The following is a 23,608-nucleotide window of genomic DNA, read 5'->3' as shown; positions in this document are numbered from 1 at the left end:
ACCACAAAATAAATATAATAATGCTCCAAACTTTCCTGAAAAGCAGGTATGGGAACCACAGCCCTCAGACGGAGGAGCCGTAGAAGTTTAGACTCCGCTGCCTGCTTCTTTTTTTTTTTTTTTTGTTGAAATAATTTTTATTGATGTATCACAAACAAAGACATCAAATACAGCAATAATCAAATAAAACAGCACAACACAAAAAGAAAAGAAAAAATATTAACAAAGAAACCAAAATAGCAAAGTATCCACCACAATTATGACATCAGAGGAGCAAAGCAGCTTAAACGAAAAAGAATATACCAGATACTAGGAACTAAAAGGAGACAAAGGAAAAGCATCCATTACTCAGAAGAAATTATAATGAAGCCAAGTAATCGTCCAATGGCTTCCATACTTGAGACCATTTGCCTAAACGACCACAGGAGCGTGCCATAGCTTTTTCATATTTGGAAAACAAACAAACAGTATTCCACCATAGTGGTTCTGATAGGAATTCGCTATGTTTCCAATTAGACATAATATTATATTGAGCTATGGTTAAGAGAAAATCCAATAACTTACAATGAGCTTGCCGAAGCTGTAGAGACGGATCAGCGCCCTTTAGAATTATTAAGGAGTAGGAAAGAGGAGTATTGAGCAACAGAATACCAGATACCGTATGCCAAACGTGAGTCCAAAAGGCGTGTACCAGGGGACAATAAAAAAGCATGTGACTAAACGTAGCTTTGGGCGCCGAGCAGGACCAACAATCATGGGAAGAAATTACACCAGCCCGATGTAGCTTCCACGGAGTCCAAACTGCTCTGTGAATAATAAAAAATGAAGTCTGAGTTAAGCTAGCGGACAAGGAAATCCGAATAGCAGAGGACCAAATGTGTTTCCACATAGCCGGAGTAATCGCGATCCCCAAATCGGAGGACCAGGACAGGGACAAAGCTCGGATACCAGAGCGACAAGAAAAATTTTTAATAAGTTTATAGATTCCAGAAGCCAAATGACCTCTAGGACCTTGTAAATAATAAAATTCCAACAACGGGGAAGTTTTAGTCAGGGTGAATTGGCGTAACTTGCTATCAGAAAGCAAGGAACGCAACTGCAACCAAGCAAAAAATTGAGTCGGTGGAATACGGTATCTGGTGCGAAGTTGATGGAAAGACAGAAGTTTCCCAGAGTCCAACAAAGATGTTAAAAGCCAGATATTACACTGCTGCCAAATTGGCCAACTGAGCGGCTTCCCTCCTACCAGCAACATTTTATTCTTCCAAATTGGAGCCAAGCCCGAGTTATTCCATCGAAGGGAAGTATCAGGCAATAAGGAATCAAATTCAGAAAAAGCTCTATGTAAAGATCGTAAAATAGGGTCATGAGCCGCATCAGGAATAAGATCCATACCAGGAAAACAAAACAAAGGGTAGGGAGCCAACCGATGGCGTTCAATGGAGACCCATCTGGGCGGTTCTGAAGATGGGGAGTCAACATCAAAAAAATGAAAACCTTGTTGTAAAATAAACGCTTGATGATATATATAAAAATCAGGAAAATTTACTCCCCCTTGTAACTTGGGACATTTAAGTTTAGCAAGCGCAATACGAGGTGGTTTGTTTTTCCACAGAAAGGACATTAACAATCTGTCAATTTTTTTGTAAAACTCTGCAGAAAAAAAAATAGGAAGCATAGAGAGGGTGTAAATTATTTTAGGAGCAATAACCATTTTAATTGTATCCAATCGTCCCCACCAAGTCAAATATAAAGGAGACCAACGTAATGTTAAGTCTTGCACTGTTTGCAAAATTTGGGTTTCCCCATGTCGTATCGTATCTAGGGGGTCGACAAAGAACCGAACCCCAAGGTACTTCAAACTAGTAGTAACTTTATGAATAGAAAAGTGAGCAAAATCCAACGAGGAAGCAGCATAGTTCAGGGGAAGAAGCTCAGTTTTGTGCCAATTAATCTTGTATCCAGAAAGAGAAGAATAATGAGAAATGAGAGAAAATAAATGCGGAAGAGTAGACATAGGATTTTGTAAAAATAATAGAACGTCATCAGCATATGCAGAAAGTTTGAACATATCATGACCAATACAAATACCTGATATTTGAGCAGACTGACGAATAGCAGAGAGTAAGGGTTCCAAAGCCAGGTTAAATAAAAAAGGCGAAAGGGGGCAACCTTGGCGGGTACCACGGTGGAGAGAAAAGGGGGAAGAACGTTGCTGATTAATATACAAAAATGCAGTGGGAGCTGTATATAAGGAACGTATCCAGTGTATAAAATTGGGTCCCAAACCAAACCATTGGAGAACATAAAATAAGAAAGGCCACTCAACACGATCAAAAGCTTTTTCCGCGTCTAAAGACACCGCCACCATCGGATCAGGATCAGAAAAAGCCTCTTGATGGATATGAAAAAATAAACGAGTATTATTATTAATAAGGCGATTCCGTATGAAACCTGACTGATCAGGATTGATCAATAGGTGTATAATACGAGACAGTCGGGTAGCAAGAAGTTTTGTAAAAATTTTATAATCTGTATTCAATAAAGAAATAGGCCTGTAATTAGCAGGGTTGGTACTATCTGTACCTGGCTTTGGAATTACCACCATACATGCTTGTGAGAAAGAAAGAGATACATCTTGAGAGGAAGAAAAGGAGGAAAAATAGGCAAGCAATCTAGGTGCCAATAAGGGCCGAAAAGCTGAATAAAAATTAACATTAAAGCCATCAGGTCCGGGAGCCTTGTTCGGTGTTAAGGAAGCAATGGCCTGCTCAATTTCCGTCAAAGTGAAAGGTGCATCAAGGTGCGTCATCTGTTCAGGCGAAAGCACCGGGTGATCCAGTGAAGAGAAAAAGTCAGTAAATGAGGCAGGCGTAGGGGAAATTTCCGATTGGTATAAAGAGGAGTAAAACGAACAAAACTCCTGCAAAATAGCTGTCGCATCAGTTAAGGGTTTTTTAGTGGATGACAAAATAGTAGTAATACGTTGTTTATCCTTTTTCTTTGCTAAGTAAGAAGCCAAGAGGTGACCACACTTATTGTTCCCAGCATAATATTTAGCTTTGGAGGAGAAGATTCCAAGATGTACACGGGAGCTGAGGAGTAGATTGTATTGGTATTTGGCTTTGAGTAAGTTCGTGAGGGAAACTGAAGTTGGGCGATGGCAATGCATTTGTTCAAGAACCTCAACCCGATGGTGAAGAGTCGCCAATTCCTCCTTCCGTACTTTATTACGACGAGCTGTGTAACTGAGGATTTCACCACGGATTGTAACCTTAAACGCTTCCCATAAAGATGAAGGTGAAATATCCTCTGTATCATTGAAAGAAAAATACTCAGCGATTTTTTGCTCAAGGAGCGACTTGAACTCAGCTTCCTCAAGTAAGGTCGCATTAAAACGCCATTGCTGATGAGACATGATAGGGGATCGTAGGGAACAAGAAATGGTCACTGCAGCATGATCCGAGATTAATATAGGTGCAATATGTGCAGCATCAATTCGAGGCATTAGTGAAGTAGAGACCAAAAAAAAATCAATGCGAGAGTGAGAAGAATGCGGAGAGGAGTAAAAGGTGTAGTCCTTATCTGTTGGATGAAGTAAACGCCAAGGATCAGCAAAGCCATAAGTATCAGTGAGATGTCGAAGCGTTTTAGTAGAATTAGAGATGGTAAACCGTGCTGATGATTTCTTATCCAATACGGGATCTAATACCTGATTAAAATCACCTCCCACAAGGCATTGAGTCGTATCCGAATGAAGCAGGTGTTTAAAAGTATCCTGAAAAAAGGACGGATTATCCATGTTTGGTGCATAGAGATTAAGAAGAAGAAAAGTTTCATCCTGTAAGGAGAATTGAATAAGGTTCCATCGACCATCAACATCCGCTAATTGCCGCAGGAGCGTCACAGGAAGATGTTTATTAATCAAGATAGCAGTACCTCGCTTCTTATGTACGGCAGGGCTGAAAAACACCTGGCCCACCCAATCCTGTTTGAGCTTAAGAGATTCCACAGCTGAGAGGTGAGTCTCCTGTAGGAATGCGATATCAGTGTGAAGAGTCTTGAGGTAAGCGAGCACTTTTTTCCGTTTAATTGGATGGGAGAAGCCATTGACGTTAAGCGATGTCAGTATAAAAGAAGAAATCTTGGACGCCATGAGAAAAATGAACAAAAATTTAGGGACTTAATATGCCCTTCCATCATCTCCAAAGTTGAATAGAAAAGTTGAAAAAAAATAAAAATGTATAACTCGACCTGAGTTAGTAGTGACATCCAATAGCTTTTGAAACTGAGAAAGAAAAAGAACGAAAAAACAAAAAAGGAGAAGAGAAAAAAAAAAAAACAATGAGCCAAAACACAGAGGCAAACCTTGCCAGGACAGCGCAAAGCCGTCTAACTTCAAGAAAATAAAGAGCCTCGGGGCGAGCGAGATGGTCCCCAAGCCTCCCGCTCCAGTATGAAACATGTGCCAAAAAGTAGACCCAATGTAACAAAAACTGAAAGAAAAAATTATAGAAGGCTTATTTTCAGCCACCAAGTCTATACTTTATGAAATCATAAGCCGGCTGATACGGTGCGAACAATAACCTCCCATAAGGTAGCCGAGAGAAAAACCTAGGAGGGAAATATAATGAAACCCAAACAAAATCAGCTGGGAACTCAAGTTACCATGGCGGCCCCTGATTCTGACGAAAGGAGAAAATCTTCCAAATCTTGAGAAGTATGGAACATCTTAGTATGATTGTTGTAAGTTACTCTCATTTGTGCAGGGTACATTAAGCCATATTTAGCCCCCAAAGCTTGTAATCGGGGGCGCAGCGCCAACATAGATTTGCGTTTGAGCGCAGTAGATTTTGCTAAATCCGGGACAAAAAGTATAACATTACCCTGATAATGGAGAGGTGCCTTGCTGCGAGCCACCGCAAAAATCTGAAGAACTTGAGGATAACGGAGAACTTTCAGAATCATAGGTCTCGGATACTTCAAGGAGTTGGGGGGCCGGGACGGAATCCGATGAGCCCTCTCAATCTCCAGCGGATGATCAAAAGAGATTTGTAACAGGGTAGGAATAAATTTCCCCAAAAATTGTAAGCAGTCCGTCCCCTCCACACCCTCCGGGATCCCTAATATACGAATGTTATTTCGTCGATTCCGGTTAGAAAGATCTTCAAAATCGGACTTGAGTTGCGCCATCTCTTTCGTTAAGCCAGCCAGTGGCGCAGTTGTGATAAGAAGGGCGGCAACCTGCGATTCAGTATCATCAAGTCGATTCTGAAAACCGTCCATACGCGTGGTCATTATTTGCAAATCCGTGCGAATCGCTGTAGTAGTATCAATATTCACCTGGATCAGATCTTTAAGTTGTTTCAATTCGGCCAAAACTAACTCCGCGGAGGCCATGGTTTTCGTAGCGCCCATTTTCTCTGGCGTGGGGGGATCCGGCTTAGAACGTTTCGTGCCAGCAGAGGCCGCGAACGCCGCTTCGATTTTTCCTGATTTCGAGGTAGCCATGGTAGAGATATACAAAAAAAAAAACTAAAAATAGCCAGAAAAAGAACTTGGGTCCACAACAAAGAAGAAAAACGGAGCGGGGACTCTCAGAGCCGAAGACTCAGGCGGCCATCTTGTGCGTCGCGCAAGAGCGCCCCCGCCTGCTTCTTTTAAGGGGAGTGGCAAGGAGACACCATGAACACGTCCCAAGGAGAATTGCGAAAGTCCAGCACTTATCCATCCTTTATCACTTCCAGGACTCATTGATCCGATGTGATCTGGACCCACCTTTGATAAAAGAGATAGGGGGCCGCCTATCTCCTCGTCCTGAAGGTGGGTCGGCAAAACTTCACTGGGAAGCAGGGGACGGGTCTGAACTCTAGCCCACTCCTCTCTAGGACTGCCGGGGGCAAAAGGGCTGAGACCTACCAAAAGGCTGAGACCTCTGAAATGAGGGGTTCCTGTAGTGACAAAAATGTTGGGAATCCCCCTATGATCCCTCAGAAAAAAGGGGCGCTGCACCTGCTTCTTCTAATCCTCCAGCAATTGGGAAGTGGAGACTCGCTTCATTTACTGGCCCAATTTTTCCAACTCTCTCCCAAACAAGAGTGAGCCTTTAAATGGCATCTTCATAAGATTAGCTTTGGACACAGTTTCAGCTGACCAATTCTGCAACCACAGCTGATGTCTGGCCGCCACCACCGAAGCCACTCCTCTGGCCGAAGTACAGACCAAATCACAACTCGCATCCGCTAAAAAAAAACAGCAGCGGTTCCATAACTGCTCTGGGATTGACCCCAGAATCATCCACCTCCTGAGAGAGAAGCAGACAAGAACAGGCCACAAGAGTGCAACAGGAGGCAATCTGTAATTTCACTGCCACTGCATAAAAGGCCTGCTTAAGGATAGACTCAATTTGTCTATCATGCAAATCTTCCAAGGCCGCTCCTTCTTCTATGGGAGTAGTCATTCGCTTAGAGATGGTGCAAACCAGCACATCCACCTTGGGAAAACGCAAACGCTCTTTCACAGCTGGATCCAGAAGGTAAAACCCCTCCAATGCCCAGTCCCCTTTAAAACTTGCTTCCGGGGCGTCCCATTCAAGATCAATCAGCTCCTGCGCAGCATCCATAACAGGGAAAAAGCAAAAAGCTCTCCACAAGGAAACCAAAATGGGATTCTTCTTCTGCTCTGACATAGGATCTGCCTGAGGCATTCCCAGCCTCTTCAAGGTCTGGGAAATCAGGGCTGGCAGCTCATCTTTATGAACAAAACCCTAACATGGTCCGTTATTGCTCCAAACCAGGAGGAATTTCCCCAGCTTCAAAGGAACCAGGATCCGCCTCATCGTCCGTGCCATCTAGGTCCCTAGCAGGGAAATCTGTGGTGAAACGAGACATGCCTCAGCGCTTAAACGATAGGAAGAGGGAGGGACAACCAGCTGAGGATCCGACCTGACAATAGAGGGCAAAGCCAAGGCCTGAACAAAGGCCTGTAAACCCTGAAAAAACTCCACCCAAGAAAACACAGCCAGATCCAGGCCAAGCCCAGAGAGCATTGCAGGGGGCTCAACAACTGCCATCTCCTGCGGAGGAGCCAGTTAAGAAAGCACCCAGCTCCAGCGCACCTCCAGTGAAAACCAGAACCAGACCATCATCAGAATGGGAGGATCCAGGCTTAGCAAAGTCCGAGGAAGACAACTCTCCCTGAGCATCTGCACAGCACTGACACATGTTGGAGAACAGGTCCGGCTGAGAAGCCCTAATATAACAGCCAACACAGACAGCAAGGCGCTTAGGCTTCTTGGTAATCAGCACCATCAGCGGCGGCAAGAGTGCGTGCAAGCAGCTTGCGCAGAAAAAATTATACGCACAAAAATCAGGTGCCAGGGAAGAAGCACGACAAGGTGCGTGCACGACACGTGCGCCAAGCAAAGCTTTGTACGCACTAAAAAGTTGGGCACGTGCAAAACTCACAACGCGTGCACAGAGTTGATGCACTGCGCACACAGACGCCCTGTAGATGATTATTAGGCAGAGTTTCGCTCACCAAGGAGCTGCCTCAGGGGCTACTGTGTGAAAGAACTCTTGGTAGAATGACTCCAGTCACCATTATACTCCACCACGCGCTGCAGCTTGGCTGCCAATACTAAGCATAACTGTGTGGGTTGAAGCTCTCGCAATGCTGCATCAACCTAATATACTTGCGTGGCTTCCAGCATTAAGTACATTTTTTATACCGAGTTTACAATATGCAAAAAGATCCAACATTCAATACTGTACAATATTTAAAGATATGTGCGCCCGTGGAGTTGATAGATTTGTTTGACAAGAATAAACCTTACGCATAACCTGTTTTTTCACTGACTGGAGTCATTCTACCAAGAGTTCTTTCATACAGTAGCTCCTGAGGCAGCTCCTTGGTGAGCGAAACTCGGCCAGAGTCGGGCAAGACTAATAAAAGTCCTTTTATGTACCGATCCTCTTCTTCTTTTTTTATCGCTGCACAGCTATCTTGGATCGGCTTCCGCTTTGTTTTTTGGAACAAAATGGCAGTAAAGTCTGACCTACCTATGGGCATTCTGCTGACTGATAACAATGAAAGAGATTCAAAATGTAAAAAACAAACATCAGAGAAATCTCAGTCACCTCACACTTCAAACAACGCAATAAGAAATCTGAATGTTCAGAACCAACAGCACCTTCTAAACAAAACTGAAACTTTGGTGACTTTAAACAGCCACAACAACAATGGGGGGGGGGGGGGGGGGGGTGTACAAAACTACTGGTCAGAATGGAGGATTGTTGGCCACGCTTTTTAATATCTACCTCCTCCCGTTGTGTTCTTTATTACAGAATACAGATATAGTCTTCCATTTATATGCTGATGATTTGCAGTTGTTTGTTGCAATTTCAGGGGATTTAGATGAGGCTCTCCAAACCAGGGCTATAAATGAAATTATTATATGGATGAGCCAGAACAGCCTACTAGTAAACATAAAAAAAAAAAGCTGAAATGATTTCATTTAAACGTGGAGTGAAAACAATAGAACAGTCAATACATGTAAGAAGGGATAGTGTGAAGGCAGCAGATTCCGAATTTTCTATGCATCTACAGTTGCAAGCAATTGTAAGGGTTTTGTTTTTTTAAACTAAGGAAAATTTGGCGAGTGAAATCAATATTGAATAAGAATGATTTTAGAACAGTAACGCAGGAGTTTATGCTATTGGGCCTGGATTATTGTAATGGACTTGTTAATGAATGCTGTGGCCTGGATGATTATAGGCTGAATGTTATCGTCCCACATAAGTCCCGTGCTGAAGGAGCTGACACTGGTACACCGGATTTTATATGAGGAATGTCCTCTGTCTTTACAAAACCTTGTGCTAACTTAATGGGGATATTCAGCAGTGCTACCTTTAGGGCAGCCCTACGTTAAACATAACATATGTGGCTAATTCTGGCCCACCCTGGACTGCCCCGACTTATGCAGCTAAGTTCTAGCTGCATAAGTCATTATACGGCTAGAATTTAGACACATACAGCTTTAAATATAGCCGGCAAGCCATTTAGACGGATACATTTTCAATAGAACTCGTTTAAAAGTAATTCGAATAGAGAAATTACTTACCTGACAATTGTGTTTTCCTTAGTGTAGACAGATGGACTCAGGACCAGTGGGGTTTATGCTCCCCTGCCAGCAGATGGAGACAGAGCAAGCTGACGTCACAGTATATATAGCCCTGCAGTGACCCCCAACCTGCCAGCATTCTCTTCAAAAGCAACTCTGGACAGACTAGCAAAAAACTTGATTAAAAATATGATTAAAAACAGAACTGTACTCAACCAGCCATAAACAATGAACTCATAAGATTCTAGGTACCCAAGCTAGGGACTGGATGAACACTTACCAGTAATCCCTGGGGACCCAGAACCCACACACTCGTGACACACTTGTGGCAGTTGAGGGTGGGAAGCTGAGTCCATCTGTCTACACTAAGGAAAACAAAATTATCAGGTAAGTAATTTCTCCATTTCCTAGTGTATAGACAGATGGACTCAGGACCAGTGGGATTACCAAACCTACAGCCCAACAGGGTGGGAGGCTGCCCATGGTCCAGTCAACACTGCACGTGCAAAGGCTGCATCCTCCCTGGCCTGCACATCCAGATGATAAAACCTGGAAAAAGTGTGAGGACGACGACCACATCATAGTTTGGCAGATATCGACAGAAGACAACAAACTAACCTACGCCCATGACACTGCCTGAGCCCTAGTGGAATGAGCCCTAACTTGAGTAGGCAACTGATTTCCAGCATCCACATACGTGGCGGCAACTATCTCCTTAATCCAGTGAGCTATGGTAGCCCGCAAAGCCGGAGCGCCCTGCTTACTCCCGCCATGGAGAACAAACAGGCGATCCGTCTTTTGAAATGTTTCAGAAACCTCCAGATACTGCATGACAAGTCTCTCGACATCCAAGGAGCACAAGAGATGATACTCCTCCACAACCCTGACCTTATTCAGGGACAGCAAGGAGATGGACTGATTCAAATAAAAACCCAAGACTACCTTGGGCAAGAAGGATGGAACAATACGCAGCTGTAATGCCCACGGAGTCACCCGATTGAACAGCTCCTGGCAAGACTAGGCTTGCAGCTCAGAAATTCGATGCGTGGAACATACAGTCACCAGGAACACAGTCTTTAAGACTTTAAGAAAAGGCTATGCAGTGGTCGGAAAGTAGGGCCTGCCAAAAAATCCAGCACCAAGTTAAGACTCCATAAGGGAACCAGTAACCTCAAGGGAGGCCTAAGATGCATCACTCCATTCTAAAAATGAATCACATCAGGGTAAGATGACAATGAGCCATCATTCACCTGGCCCCTGAAACAGGTAAGAGCCCGCAACCTGTGCCTTCAAGGAATTAAGGGCCAATCCTTTATTCAACCCATCCTGCAAAAAGTCCAGAATGAGTTGGATCTTAACTGAATGAGGAAGAACACCATGCTCCTCACATCAGGCCTCAAGAACTCTCCAAACCCGCACATAAGCCAAGGAAGTAGAGAACTTGTGAGAGCGGAGTAAGGTAGCAATCACCACAGAGGAATAACCATGCTTCAACAGGTTAGCTCCCTCAAGGGCCAAACCGTAAAACAGAACCAAGTCGGACCCTCATGAAGAACCAGTCCCTGCTGTAGAAGATCCATGTGCAGTAGAAGGCGAAGGGAGGTCTCTACCGGGAGTCTTCGCAAATCCGCATACCACGGACACCTGGGCCAGTCTGGCGCCACCAGGAGTACTAGTCCCCTGTAACTTTCGAACTTGCAAATTATCCTACCCAGCAAGGGCCACAGAGGAAAGGCATAAAGCAATCTGTCTTCCAGCCAGACCTGTACGAGAGCATCTATTCCCAGGGTCCATGGCTCTCTCCTGCAACTGAAGCGAGGCACCTTTGCATTGCGAGAAGACTCCAGTAGGTAATTGCGATGGAGAAGGTACAGAGAAGGGCTACCAAAATGATAAGGGGAATGGAACAACTCCCCTATGAGGAAAGACTAAAGAGGTTAGAACTTTTCAGCTTGGAGAAGAGACGACTGAGGGGGGATATGATAGAGGTGTTTAAAATCATGAGAGGTCTAGAACGGGTAGATGTGAATCTGTTATTTACTCATTCGGATAGTAGAAAGACTAGGGGGCACTCCATGAAGTTAGCATGGGGCACATTTAAAACTAATCAGAGAAAGTTCTTTTTTACTCAACGCACAATTAAACTCTGGAATTTGTTGCCAGAGAATGTGGTTAGTGCAGTTAGTATAGCTGTGTTTAAAAAAGGATTGGATAAGTTCTTGGAGGAGAAGTCCATTACCTGCTATTAAGTTCACTTAGAGAATATTTATTTATTTATAGTTTTTTATATACCGGGAGTTCCTGTATACAATACATATCACTCCGGTTTACAACTAACAGTAAGAACTACTGCCGGGGGCAGTTTACATGGAACAGCCATGTAATAGCCACTGCCATGGAATAGCCATGGAATAGCCACTGCCATTAGCAATGGTTACATGGAATAGACTTAGTTTTTGGGTACTTGCCAGGTTCTTATGGCCTGGATTGGCCACTGTTGGAAACAGGATGCTGGGCTTGATGGACCCTTGGTCTGACCCAGTATGGCATTTTCTTATGTTCTTAGGTTGAGGGATGGGAGTCCCCAGTGATGTACTATCAGCTGAAACGCCTCGGCGGACAAACTCCAGTCTCCGGGGTCCAGACTCTCCCTGCTGAGAAAGTCTGCTCATACGTTGCCTTTCTTGCAATGTGGGAGGCTGAAGTCATCTGTAGATGAACTTCTGTCCACTCCATAAGGGGGTCTATTTCCTGCGACACTTGCTGGCTCTTGGTGCCTCCCTGGCGATTGATGTAGGGCACCATCGTCGTGTTGTCAGACATCACGCGTACCGCTTGACCCTGTAGTCTGTGGCTGAACTGCAAGCACACCAACCTACTGCCCAGGCTTCCAGGTGATTAATGTTCCAGAGGGCCTCCTCGGCCACCCAATGGTCCTGTACCGCCAATTCCTGACAGCAAGCTCCACAACCCAGGAGACTCACATCTGTGGTGAGAACCAATCAGGTCGGGGTGGTCAAGGATACACCCTTTCCCAGATGATCCTCCTGCAAACTACACCTGGAGGCGGGAGCAGATTTCCATCGGCAAGTGGAGCCAAACCATATAGTCCTGAGACTGCAGGTTCAACGAGACAGCAGTGAGCGCTGAAGAGAACACATAAGCGCCTTCACCTATGGCATCACTTCCAGGGTTGCCGCCATCAAGCTAAGTATCTGTAGGTAGGACCACACCGTCAGGCACATGGTATTCACCAACTGACACACCTGAGACATCAATCTCTGAATTCAAACTTCCGGTAGGAAAACTTTGTCCTGCCCCATGTTGAATCAGACCCCCAGACTCTCCAACAACTGGGATGGCTGAAGATTGCTCTTGGTCAGATTCACCACCCAACCAAGCTCCCATAATAATCAGATCACCTTGTGCATCACTAGGCGGCTCGAATCAGTCAGTCGTCCAAATACGGGTGCACCAGGATCCCTTCTCTTCGCAAGGTCACCGCTATGACCACCATAATGTTGGAAAATGTTTTGGGAGTGGTGGCTAGACCAAAAGGAAGTGCCTGAAACTGATAACTGTGCCCCAACATCGCAAGTGTAGAAAACGGTGTTCCAATCGGATGGGAATATGAACATAAGTCTCTGATAGATCCAAGGAGTTTAGAAATTCCCCCGACTGCACCTTCAAGTGACGAATGACCTTCTTGAGATCCAAGATGGGACAAAAGGAGGCCTCCTTCTTGGGCACAACAAAATAAATGGAATATCGCCCCATACTTTCTTTGAGACATGGGCATCGGAACCACAGCCGTCAGTCTGAGGAGCCTTTGAAGAGTGAAATCCACTGGCTGCTTCTTCTGCGGGGAGTCCCGAAGAATACTGCAAAATTCCAGTGCATACCCTTCATGTATCACCTCCAGGACCCACCGGTCTGACGTGATCTCGACCCACCTCCGATAAAAGAGAGCGAGCGAGCGAGACATCCCCCTATTTCCTGTTCCGGAAGGTGGGTCTGCAAACCTTCATTTGAAAGCTCAGGAAGGTCCATTACCTGAGCCCACTCCTCTCGGACTGTCAGGGTACGAAAGAGTCCATTGAAAAGTCATCCATCTGTAGAGACGAAAACGCCTGGAACCCTGGAAACGATTCCTCAGACCAAAGGGGCTCTGTAACTGTTTCTTATCCTCCAGCAACCAAGGCACCGCAGACTTGCCCCCCTTACTGGCCAATTTCTCCAACTTGTTTCCAAACAAGAGTGAGCCTTTAAAGGGCATCTTGGTAAGATTGGCTTTGGAAGCTGTGTCTGCTGACCAATTTCGCAACCAGAGTTGACGCCTGGCTGCTATCACCGAAGCCACTCCTGTGGTCGAGGTCTGGACTAATCACAGCCTGCGTCTGCTAAAAAGGCAGCAGCAGGCTCCATAACCACTCTGGAATTCCCTCCAGACCCATCAACCTCCTGAGAGAGAAGCAGACAAGATCTCACACTAGGGCACAAGAGGAGGCAATCTGAAAATTTGTCTCCATTGCCTAAAAGGCTTGCTTAAGAATAGCCTCAATCCTTCTATCATGTACATCCTCAAGGCCTCTACGTGGATAGCTGTCTGCTTAGACACGGCACATATCAGAGCATCCACTTTGGGAAAACACAAATGCTCTCTCACAGCCGGATTCAGGGAGTACAGGCCTTCCAATATCCAACCCTCTTTAACATTTTCCTCTAGGGCATCCCATTCCAGATCAATCATTTCTTGGATGGCATCCTTCACCAGGAAAAAAATAGGAGGATGTACGTAAGGAAACCTAAATGGGATTCTTCCTCGGCTCTGACATAGCATCCGAACCAGGAACACCTGGCTATTTCAGGGTCTGGGAAAACAGGGCTGGTAGTTCTTCTCTATGAAAGAACCGCATTATGGTTCGATACGATTCCAGCCCTTAAGGAATTTCTCCATCTTCCAGGGAATCAGGATCAACCTCATCATCAGTGCCATCCAGATTCCTGTCAGAAACACCTGCAGGTTGCTGGGGCAAGCCCCAGCACTGAAGCATAAGGACTGGAAGAGGGAGGAGCCATCGGCTGAGGGTCTGACCGGACAGAAATGGGGGAAGCAGAAGACTGCACCTGAAGAAAAGCTTGTAAGCTTCGAAAAAATTCCACCCAAGAAAAAGCAGCCAGGTCCAGACCAAGCCCAGAAGGAACTGGAGCTGGTCCCACAGAACTGCCCTCGCCAGTGGAAGAGCCAGTCAAAGGAGAACCAAGATCTGGCATCTCCCAGTCGGGGCCGAGACCAACCCATCATCAGAATGGGAAGAGCCAGGCTTAGCAAAATCCAAGAAAGACAATTCTCCCTGAACATCTGAGCAGCACTGACACAGGTTAGATGCTAGGTCAGATGACATCCAACAAGGCATTGATCTGTGCAGTCTGGGTAAACAAGCATCGGGGTAACTTGCTTGATGCGGCGGTTACAACCCTTAACCATTAAGCCTTATGCTCACCTTTGATGCAACTCCAACATTACTCTCTGCATCAATGGCAGGGGGTGGCAGGAAATTTGAATCAAACAGTTACCAACAAGGGCCCTGAACTTGGTGGCCAGTGAAACAGATAAGTATGGGAAAATAAATGTGGGAGCTTGCTGGGCAGACTGGATGGGCCGATTGGTCTTTTTCTGCTGTCATTTCTATGTTATATGAGAAGCCCTAATATGACAGGCAACACAAATAGGAAGACACTTAGGATTCTTGCTTACTGGCGCCATCAGACTGGCTCGTGCTCAAAAATGAAATGCGCCCAAAAAATAAGAACTTAGAAGAAAGCGTGACAAGGTGCACACACAACATGTGCACCAAGTTAAGCGTGTAAAAACATTTGTGCGTGTAAAAAGTGCATCCAAAAACCAAGTACACAACACGTGTGCAGAGCCGACACACTGCACATACTGATGGCCTATACAGAACAGCAGAGCATGCACAAGAGCGCGTGAAAATGACCGCTGTGGCCTACCACGTGGTGTGCAAGAAAAAAGCCTAAGTGCAGGGCCTAGTCCACCACATGCCGCTCAACCCCACCAGGCTGCCCAGTTCTCCAACCCCAAGAACGGAGAAAGTCCTGAAATCCCTCCGTCTATGATTCAGGGAAAACTTTCTCCACTTTTTGTTTTTAAACCTTACCTGAGCTCAGCGCTTACCAGCTAAGTACAAAGACGGCCACGGGGGGAGAGGGCATCTGTCATCACTGCCGCGCTCGGCCTCCTGCATCTGCTGCCTTTCAGCTAAACTAGCAGCTAAGTCCAGGCTGGGAAAACCAGTTACCGAGCCAAGGCACACCTCTGAGGGACCACGGAAATCGCCTCAGGAATTATCTACTGGGAGAAGAACCTTTAGATCACCACAATAGAGTGGGGCTTTCTTTTCCCGAATTTAGAATTTCAAACTTCTCCTTTCGAAAAGCTCAAAGCAATCCCCATAGGGAGATGCACGTCCACCATCTGCTGGAGACGGAGAATACTGGCAGGCTGGAGTTACTGCAGGGTTATATATACTGTGATGTTAGGTTGCTCCGTCTCTATCTGCTGGCAGCGGAGCATAAACCCTCTGGTCCTGAGTCCATCTGTCTACATGCTAGGAAATCATGCAGTGTCATAAATAGATCCCATTCTATGGAATAAGCTTCCATTACAGATAAAACAGCTGATACAGATACAATAACTGATTACAAGAGTTTCAGGAAAATTTTTTAAAAACTTTTTATATGAATGCTTTTAAATGTTTTTAATAATAATGTTTTTAAAATACTGTTTTATTTATTTGTGTAGTTGTGTGACATGTGCTGTAAACCGCTTTGAATTTTTTTTTAAATAAAAGCTGGTCCGAAGCAAAACAACTGAGCCTGGTTCATGACTCCAAGCATCTGTAAACAGTGATCGCTAGGAATGAGAATATAACACCCCCCACTCCCATCCTTGCCAGCAACAACACTGCGGCACTAAAATGCAAGGTGGTCGCAGAAAAGACCACTCTCTCCCAGCACAGCCTCATCACCATTCAAGTCCATCCAGTTGTAAAATGAAAGGCAACACCATTTTACTGTCATTTCAATTAAAGAAAAAAAAAAAACAAAAGCAAACCCAAGTGGCAGAATTTTGCATCATACTCGATAAAGTGGTAGTAGACGTAAAACTTAACCTGGAAAACCAAACAGTCTGGTCCTAAAGTTAGCCAAATGAACTTTACCCGGGTACTCTCCACTGAATTTTCCTGCTCGCCGGCCCACTAAATATCAACCTCTGAATTAAATAGTGGAGTACTGGAGAATTTTAGGACCACCTTACGCAGAATTATGTTTCCCTAAGCCTGCAATTCTGACTGATTTATTATTTGCAGTTGTCGTTCTTATCTGCAACACCGAGGAAGTCAAATCTGTGCTGAAGGAAGCTGAGCAGCTGGGACTGATGACTGGGAAATATGTGTTCTTTGTCTTGCAGCAGTTTGAGACCATCAGCTACATTGTAAGTACGGATTTATTTCTCTGGCTAATGTCTACGTGACCTCTGGGCTGGTAGTCACGGACAGAAGGTCCCACAGGCCATATCTCAAATCAGTTCTAGGTGGTACACTTTTCCTTCAAAATAAATGGCTTAAAATCCCGGATTCCCTGAACGGGGAGAAAGATAACTTTTCAAGGCCCTTAGCATTTAAGACCCAGGTCAAAGTTCCTGTATACTGGAGAGATGATAACAGCACTGATGAGTATTTGAGTCACTAGGCAGTAATAAGCACACTGGAAGCTGACTTTGGTCTCCAACATTACTTTTACTGACTGAGATGTTTTGAAAAGATGAAAATAGTCTTTACAGCTATTTGGTTCACTTATAGATGTCACATGTGACTTCTTGGAATTTTATTAAACTTTTAAGATGACAAAGTCAATTTTTCTCTTCTTCCCTTCCCCATGGTTTATGGAAACGTTTTGAGCTTCCCTCCCATGTGGTTGGCAAAGAGAATGTATAATCCAATTTAGATTTGTATCCAAATACAAAGACTCGTATTTCCTACCTTCTCACTAGTTTCAGTCCAGAACTCCTTTTCTCCTCAGATTGATAATTTTTAATGCTCCTCTTCTCCCAAGATCTTCAGTAGATTATCCATGGCCCCTTAGTTGGGGTGAGGGGTCCATCCCAACTCCTTTTTCCACCTTCACCATCCCTCCTCTGGATATAGATGATCCTCAGGTCCCTTCTCAGTGAAGAAACCTCTCACATTAATATTAGAGCAGAGAAGAAAATAAATGGAGTTCCTAGTCTTAGGTACTCAGAACTTAAAAGAAATCAACATAAAACATTACAAACAGAGAATAAGGAGGGTAGAAAGAAACTCCCTTCCAATTAAAAAGTATCCATGGAGGCATTAAAACTTAATCAGCAGAAGTTTCAGGGAACAGACATGGCATACTGCCCCTGTAAAGGGAAACAGAAAATCCACACAGTAAAATGGTGGTCAGAGTATTTATATCAAAGGAGCAAACCATGTACATTCTACCTCAGGGGTGGGCAATTCCGGTCCTTGAGGGCCACAAGCCAGTTGGGATTTCAGGATATCCATGAAACAGATTTGCATAGAGAGTGGAAGGGGGACAATATGTAAATCTACTGCTCTAACACTACATTTTCAGAAGGAAAACTTTCTGAAAGGTGCAGCTGCAAAGGTTAAAAGTGTACAACAGGTGTGCACATTGTTTAGAAATACAATCTTAGAAGCACAATCTAGATGTATTCCATGCTTTTAAGAAAAGGGGAAGGAAGGCAAAACAATTACCGGCATGGTTAAAAGGTTGTTATGAACTTGATAGTGGAACCAAGGTAGAGGACCACCTTACCTTATTCTGTGAGATGATCAGGTTAGTCCGAGAGGCAATCCGGGTTGGGGCAGGCAGCAGACAGGAGTTCCAAGACAAACGTAATCCGAAAGGCAGGCAGCAAGGCAAACCGGTCCAAAAGGCACTCCAGGTCAAGACAAGCAGCAGACAAGAATCAAATTTGCTTTAAAAATTGGTGTAGCTTATGTACATATTTGCCATCTAATTTATTTGGACTGCTACAAAATTACCCCCACAATATGCACCAACAATGCAAACTGCACTGTAACAGCCAAGGGAATATGTCATATTGTTTGATTCTTACAAGTAAAATGCTGCTAGTTTCTTGCTAAAGGGCTCTCACCAGCAGTGTTGCATTTGATCTGTCTAGGGAACGATGCATCTTTGATCTACATTAACTTGCTTCAAATTACATACGGACACATGAAAGTAAATGAAAAATATCAGAAAACCTGAGCAAAGTCAGCTCCCACTTCCCTGGCTAAAATCAAGTCCCCGCCCCCCCCCCCCGCTCGGACACTAACCAAGCTGCAACATAGAGGTGGCCAACCTTTCACAGACCGAGAGCTGAAAAAAACAGAATACACAATGCCACAGGGTCACACACTTTTAAAATACCCTTTACCTTCTTGGCACGCTCCGCATCTCTCCCCTGAGCCAGAATCCGCCTCTTTCCTGTGCTGAGTGCTAGAAGTCAGCCGAGCTCTGCGTTTCACCTCCGCTGTGGGGGCCAGGGGTCAGCCACGCTCTGTCCCCGCCCCCTCAGCAGGCGCTCGCGGGCCCTGCCCCTCACCCGCGTTTCCTCGGTAACAGGAAACCCATGCGGGAAGGCCCAGGAGCGCGCGCGCGCCAGCCGGCAGTACCCGGGCGGGCCCATTTCCGGCACTCTGGACTGTGCCAGAGCAATTTTCCTGCTTCCCCCTCCAATCTTTGCCCAGGGCCTCCCTTTCCCACCATCTTCTACCACTCCCTCCCTTCCCTGAGTGAAGGCCACTAACCTGCAAAACTGCCTCCGCTTACCGGGTCGGGCGGTCACGGGGTTTCTCGGGTCAGGCAGAGCGATGGCTGCAGCGGGAGAGCGCTCGGTCCCTTCTTCCAATCTGCCGAGGGGGGTCAAACATATTGGGGGGGGGGTGAGGAAATGATACTGCGGCAGCAGCGGAAACGCCGGTGTACAGCAAAACTTACTTTTCTTTCTTTTTTTTTTTTTTTTTTGCAGGACTTTATAGTTCTGCTTGATGTTCTTTTGTGTAACAAAACACATCGAAAGGAACTGGAACAAACAGGGAAAACCTCCCAAAAGGAAACTAAGGAGCTAGTTTCCCTCCCTGAAACAACTCAGGCTCCGCCCATCCCACCCAGGCCTTGCTTTATGCTTCCCCCCCCCCCGTGTCTTTGACGTCCAAATGGGCAGGAGTGATCCTCAGTTGCTTCTACCCCGCCGGGTCCCAGTTTGAAAAGGTCGGCCCCACAAATATGCACACAAGCACAACCCCCTCCCCAGGGACACCTCTCTAATCAGTCCAAATACAGTAACCTGCAGAGCACCCACCTGTCTGAAGTTTACCTACATACCTGGTAGACAATTTTAAAAGTCCAGTTCTGCGGCTTTTCAGAATTTACTTTCCCTAGGTATTTTGGCAACACAAGTAAACATTGGCACACCAGTTATCTGACTCCATCCCATCCAGGTTTAACCCCTCCACCCCTGTTCTCTGGACAGGACAGGATGGTTGGGAAAATGAAAGGGAGGGGGCTGGATTATTTATTCATTAAAAAAAAAATGTATAGCCTGCATTATAATATATCTAAATGAGTCACAAAATTAAACATACATAATACAGCACATATGTGGCCAATGCAATAAATGTTCACAGACAGCGGGCACTCAAAAGGAGGCGCTAGGGACAAATGTGCATCCCTAGCGCCTCCTCGGCTTCAGGCGCACAGGAGGCTTAGCTGTCAAGCCATTTGGGAAAACGGATGCTCAATCTACGAGCATCCGTTTTCTCCTGCTACCGGCATATACATGCACAAGATACTCGACCTGGACTGTGTACCTTGGTTGTGTATTGGATGTTTACATTTTTTTTTCCAAAGATTTTTTTTTTTAATAAATACTGCTTCATTTGGTTCCTCCTTCATACCAACACTACAATACTATTAGGAGGAATCTCAGAAAGCAGGATTTTTCTTTTTTTTTTTTTTCAATCAGCCCTGAGCTGGAATAAAATTTGCTGTGTTGCAAGGGCGCATTGGCCGCACGGAAAACGTCTTGGATCGTGGGGGTTAGCTAATAGCCTCATCTACATGGACGCGCATCCAAAATGCGTTTCAATCGTGTGTTAGGCCATGTGCGGTGGCTAGCGCACGGTATTGAATCAGCCACATAGAGAACAGAGCTGCTTTTCTTTGCTCTGCTCTGTCCCCTCCAGCATCACCCCCTCCTCTCCTGTTGTAGGCTTGCTGACAGGAAGAGAAAGGGCAGGAAGCAGGAAACAGAGGACTGTTCTCTGCATTGTTGAGATTCATTGCAGCTGGAGGCAGCACATTTTTAGTAGGCTTGCAACCCCTCCCCCCAGATTACTGTAGTCTAGTCACAGGCTAAGCAAGCCTCTTGGCATATCCAAATCTGAGAATTGCAGGTTCTGCATAAACCTTCTCCTCTGTAAACGGAGTGACATCTGTCCCACTACAATATGTACCCTTGCCAACAATCAGGGGCCCAGCTCCCATCCCTTCTTCAGTGAATACCAAACACAAGTATTTGTTTAGCAGTTCTGCTTTTTTCTTGTCCCCCTCTAGATATTACCCCTTATTTCCTCTCAACCTTACAATCCCACCTCTGACGTTCCTTTTTTCCCCCCGATAAACCTGAAAAAGTCATATCGCCTTATTTTACCTATGTAGCTATCTTTTCTTCCCCTCGCATGTTTGCCATTCTGACTTCCTTCCTCGCCTCGTTCAGTTTTAGCCGATATTCTTCCCTGAGCTCCTCTTTCTGAAATCCCTCATACACTTTGAATGCTAATCTTTTTCCCCTTACCTTTTTCAGCCACCTCCTTTGAAAACTAATTTTGTCTCTTTCTCCCCTTGCTTATTTACTTTCTTAGCATGGTTTGTGCCTCTTTCTATGGCTCCTTTTTAGTTTAGCCCACTCTTCTTTCACTTCACCTGCTGTTAATGCTTGGCCCTCCGCAGGCTGCTCCTGCGAACCGCCGCACTTACCCTCCTCTCCTGGCCGGGCCCTTCCCTTGCCTCCTCGCGGCAGGTCGCCGCCGACTACAACTGATTCCGCTTCTCCTAGGGTGCTCGCATGCTCAACGTCGCCCTACTTAAAAGGCTCGTGGCGGAAAACCCCGTGACGCCTCCTGATAACCTCACTTGCTCAGGCCTATAAAAGGCCCTTGCTGACTCTTCTTCAACATCTCAGCAACGGGTCCCTCTACTTCTGAGCAGTGCATGTTGCTTCCAGCGTTTCCTGTCCTCTTCCAGCTTGTTTTCCCTCCTTCGTCCAGCTTGTCGTCAGCCTTTGTCCAGGTGTCTCCGGTTTGTCTTCTGTCTTCCTCTCCTTCACGCTGCCTGCCTGTTCTGCTTGCCTGCCCGGCCCGGCCATCCGTCCCTCTTCCTCCCTCAGATGGATACCTGGTTTTGTTCTCTGCCTGTCCCTGGATACACCTGACTGCTGCCTGCCTCTGACCATTGCCTGGTCCTCGGACTTGCCTAGCTACCGCTTGCCTACAACCCCCATTTCTGCCACCAGCAGAGACCCCACCTAAGTTCTGCTGGCCCTGGCACCCAAAGGCTCAACCTGAGGGGAACAAGGGTTGGTATAGGCGAAGGTCTCGCTGGGTCTCTGCTTCGCCCGGGTCCTCCTGCCGACTGTGGGAAGCTGCAGGGCTCCTCTCTGCAGGTAGTTCCAATCCTCCCTCAGCTCAAGGGTCCACAGACGCAACACCTGCATTCTCCCACTCTGCCAGCACCTAAGGACAATAGTTCCCCTATTTTATTTAAGTTGGTATTTTTGAAATCCAAGACTTTGACCCCCCACCTTGACTGCCCATTATGAGCCATACTGTCTGGTGATAACTGGTACTCTGATAAGCTCCTGCTTGAACATTAGAAATACTTCTCTGTATTGCCCCCTTTCCCCATGAGTTCCATTACCATATGTCTAAGGAGCCTCTTGAAGGCAATACAGGATCTCTCTACTTCTACCAGATTCCAGAGCTGAGATATTCCAGTCCATATCCAGTAGGCTAAAAATCTCCCTGCACCAGCATTTCCCATTTCATTCTCACCTTTTGGATGTCTTCGGCCAGATCTCTGTCCAGTTCTTCCACCTGAGCTGGAGGTCTGTTTGACCACACCAGTGCCATCCTTCCTTTCCTAGAAGGCCCACAGTATCTCCTGCTTTCCCCACATACCCTACATTTCAGTTGCGTTGGCATTATTTTTACATAAAAAGTGACTCCTTCCCCTGTTCTGCCATCTCTGTCCTCTCCTGAACAGATTATTGCCTGGTATGGCCAAATACCATTCATGGGACTCATTGAACCATGTCTCCTTGACAGCAATAATATCCTGGTTCACCTCTGCCATTTGGGCTTGCAGATATGGAATTTTATTACATAGACTATGAACATTTATGTTCATAGCCTTGCAGCTATTTCTCCTTCCCTTGTCTGCACTCTGTATAGCCTTATTACCTGCTCTCCTTGTATATCCTCTTCCTCAAGAATTCTCTAGTGATCTCACTTTTGGATTTTACTCCATAACCTTGATTTGTTCTTCACAATCGACAGCCACGGCCGGTGCGAGGGTATTAGGCACCCTAGGTGAACCTTCTGCCTTGCGCCTCTCCTCCCCTGGTCCAGGGGGGGGCCCTTACCTCATTCACTCAGACAGGTCTCCCCTCTCTTACACACTTAGGTTCCTTGTCTCATTCACACCTGCACCTTTACACAGGTTCCCTCCCTTTCTCTCATTAACACCATTGTTCTTTCATACATACACAATCCCTCTCATGCACACACTCAAACAAAGGCGCCGCTCGTGGCTCGCCGAGACTCTGCATTTCTCAGCTGCAAGCAGGCTGGGTGCTGCTTGAGGCCTGCCAAATCTCTACTCCTCTCGGCCGCGAGCAGGATAGGCTCCGCTCGCAGCCTGCTGAGTATCTACTCCTCTCGGCCGTGAGTGAGACGGGCATTGCTCACAGCCCCACACGGCTGCTCTCTGCTGCCTCCTAATGGCTGGCCCCCTAGGTGACCACCTAGTTCGCCTATTGAGACGCACCGGCCCTGTTGACAGCCGAAATGAATCAGCTTCCATCCGTCACCCTCTCATGTAATTTAAACACCTATCAAAGTGTAACCCCTTCCTCACTTTGGAAAGGGAGGTCACTGTTGGAGACTTTTGAGTACTGACACTGGTTAGAGCATCCGGGACAAGCACAGAGCGGGATGCACTTGTGAAACCCAGGGTATCGCCAAAATAAAACCAGTCCACACCAAGTGTCGTGTTCCAAAGAAAATTATGGTTTACTTAAGTCAAGAAATAATTCACTAAAGCGAGAAAAATTCAGCAAAAAACAGAGGAAAATCA

The 23,608-nt window shown here is 45.8% G+C and overlaps 2 protein-coding genes across 14 annotated transcripts in view; one reads left to right on the top strand and one right to left on the bottom strand.

Moving 5' to 3' along the window:
* The window catches only part of ACSL5 (acyl-CoA synthetase long chain family member 5), a 168,726-nt gene extending 149,558 nt beyond the window's left edge, over nt 1–19,168 (bottom strand). For 5 of the 13 annotated variants that reach the window (XM_029610381.1, XM_029610380.1, XM_029610384.1 and 2 more), the window contains exons 1-2: nt 18,005–18,591; nt 17,185–17,585 (exon numbers count right to left, since the gene is read on the bottom strand). The gene's annotated coding sequence lies outside the window, so the exon portion shown is untranslated. Of the gene's footprint in view, nt 1–17,184; nt 17,586–18,004; nt 18,592–18,629; nt 18,935–19,024 lie in introns of those variants that run through there. The other 8 variants (XM_029610391.1, XM_029610392.1, XM_029610393.1 and 5 more) reach the window with 6 other exon arrangements.
* LOC115096235 (guanylate cyclase 2G-like) overlaps nt 1–23,608 on the top strand; it is a 129,146-nt gene that overhangs the window by 15,271 nt on the left and 90,267 nt on the right. The window contains exon 3 of the mRNA XM_029610745.1: nt 16,513–16,637. Coding sequence (XP_029466605.1) covers nt 16,513–16,637 — 125 coding nt within the window. The remainder of the gene's footprint in view (nt 1–16,512; nt 16,638–23,608) is intronic.

Source organism: Rhinatrema bivittatum, chromosome 7, assembly GCF_901001135.1.
Source record: "Rhinatrema bivittatum chromosome 7, aRhiBiv1.1, whole genome shotgun sequence".
Taxonomy (NCBI): domain Eukaryota; kingdom Metazoa; phylum Chordata; class Amphibia; order Gymnophiona; family Rhinatrematidae; genus Rhinatrema; species Rhinatrema bivittatum.
Note: the sequence above shows the minus strand (reverse complement) of the source record. Positions and strands in the feature narration are given on the sequence as shown.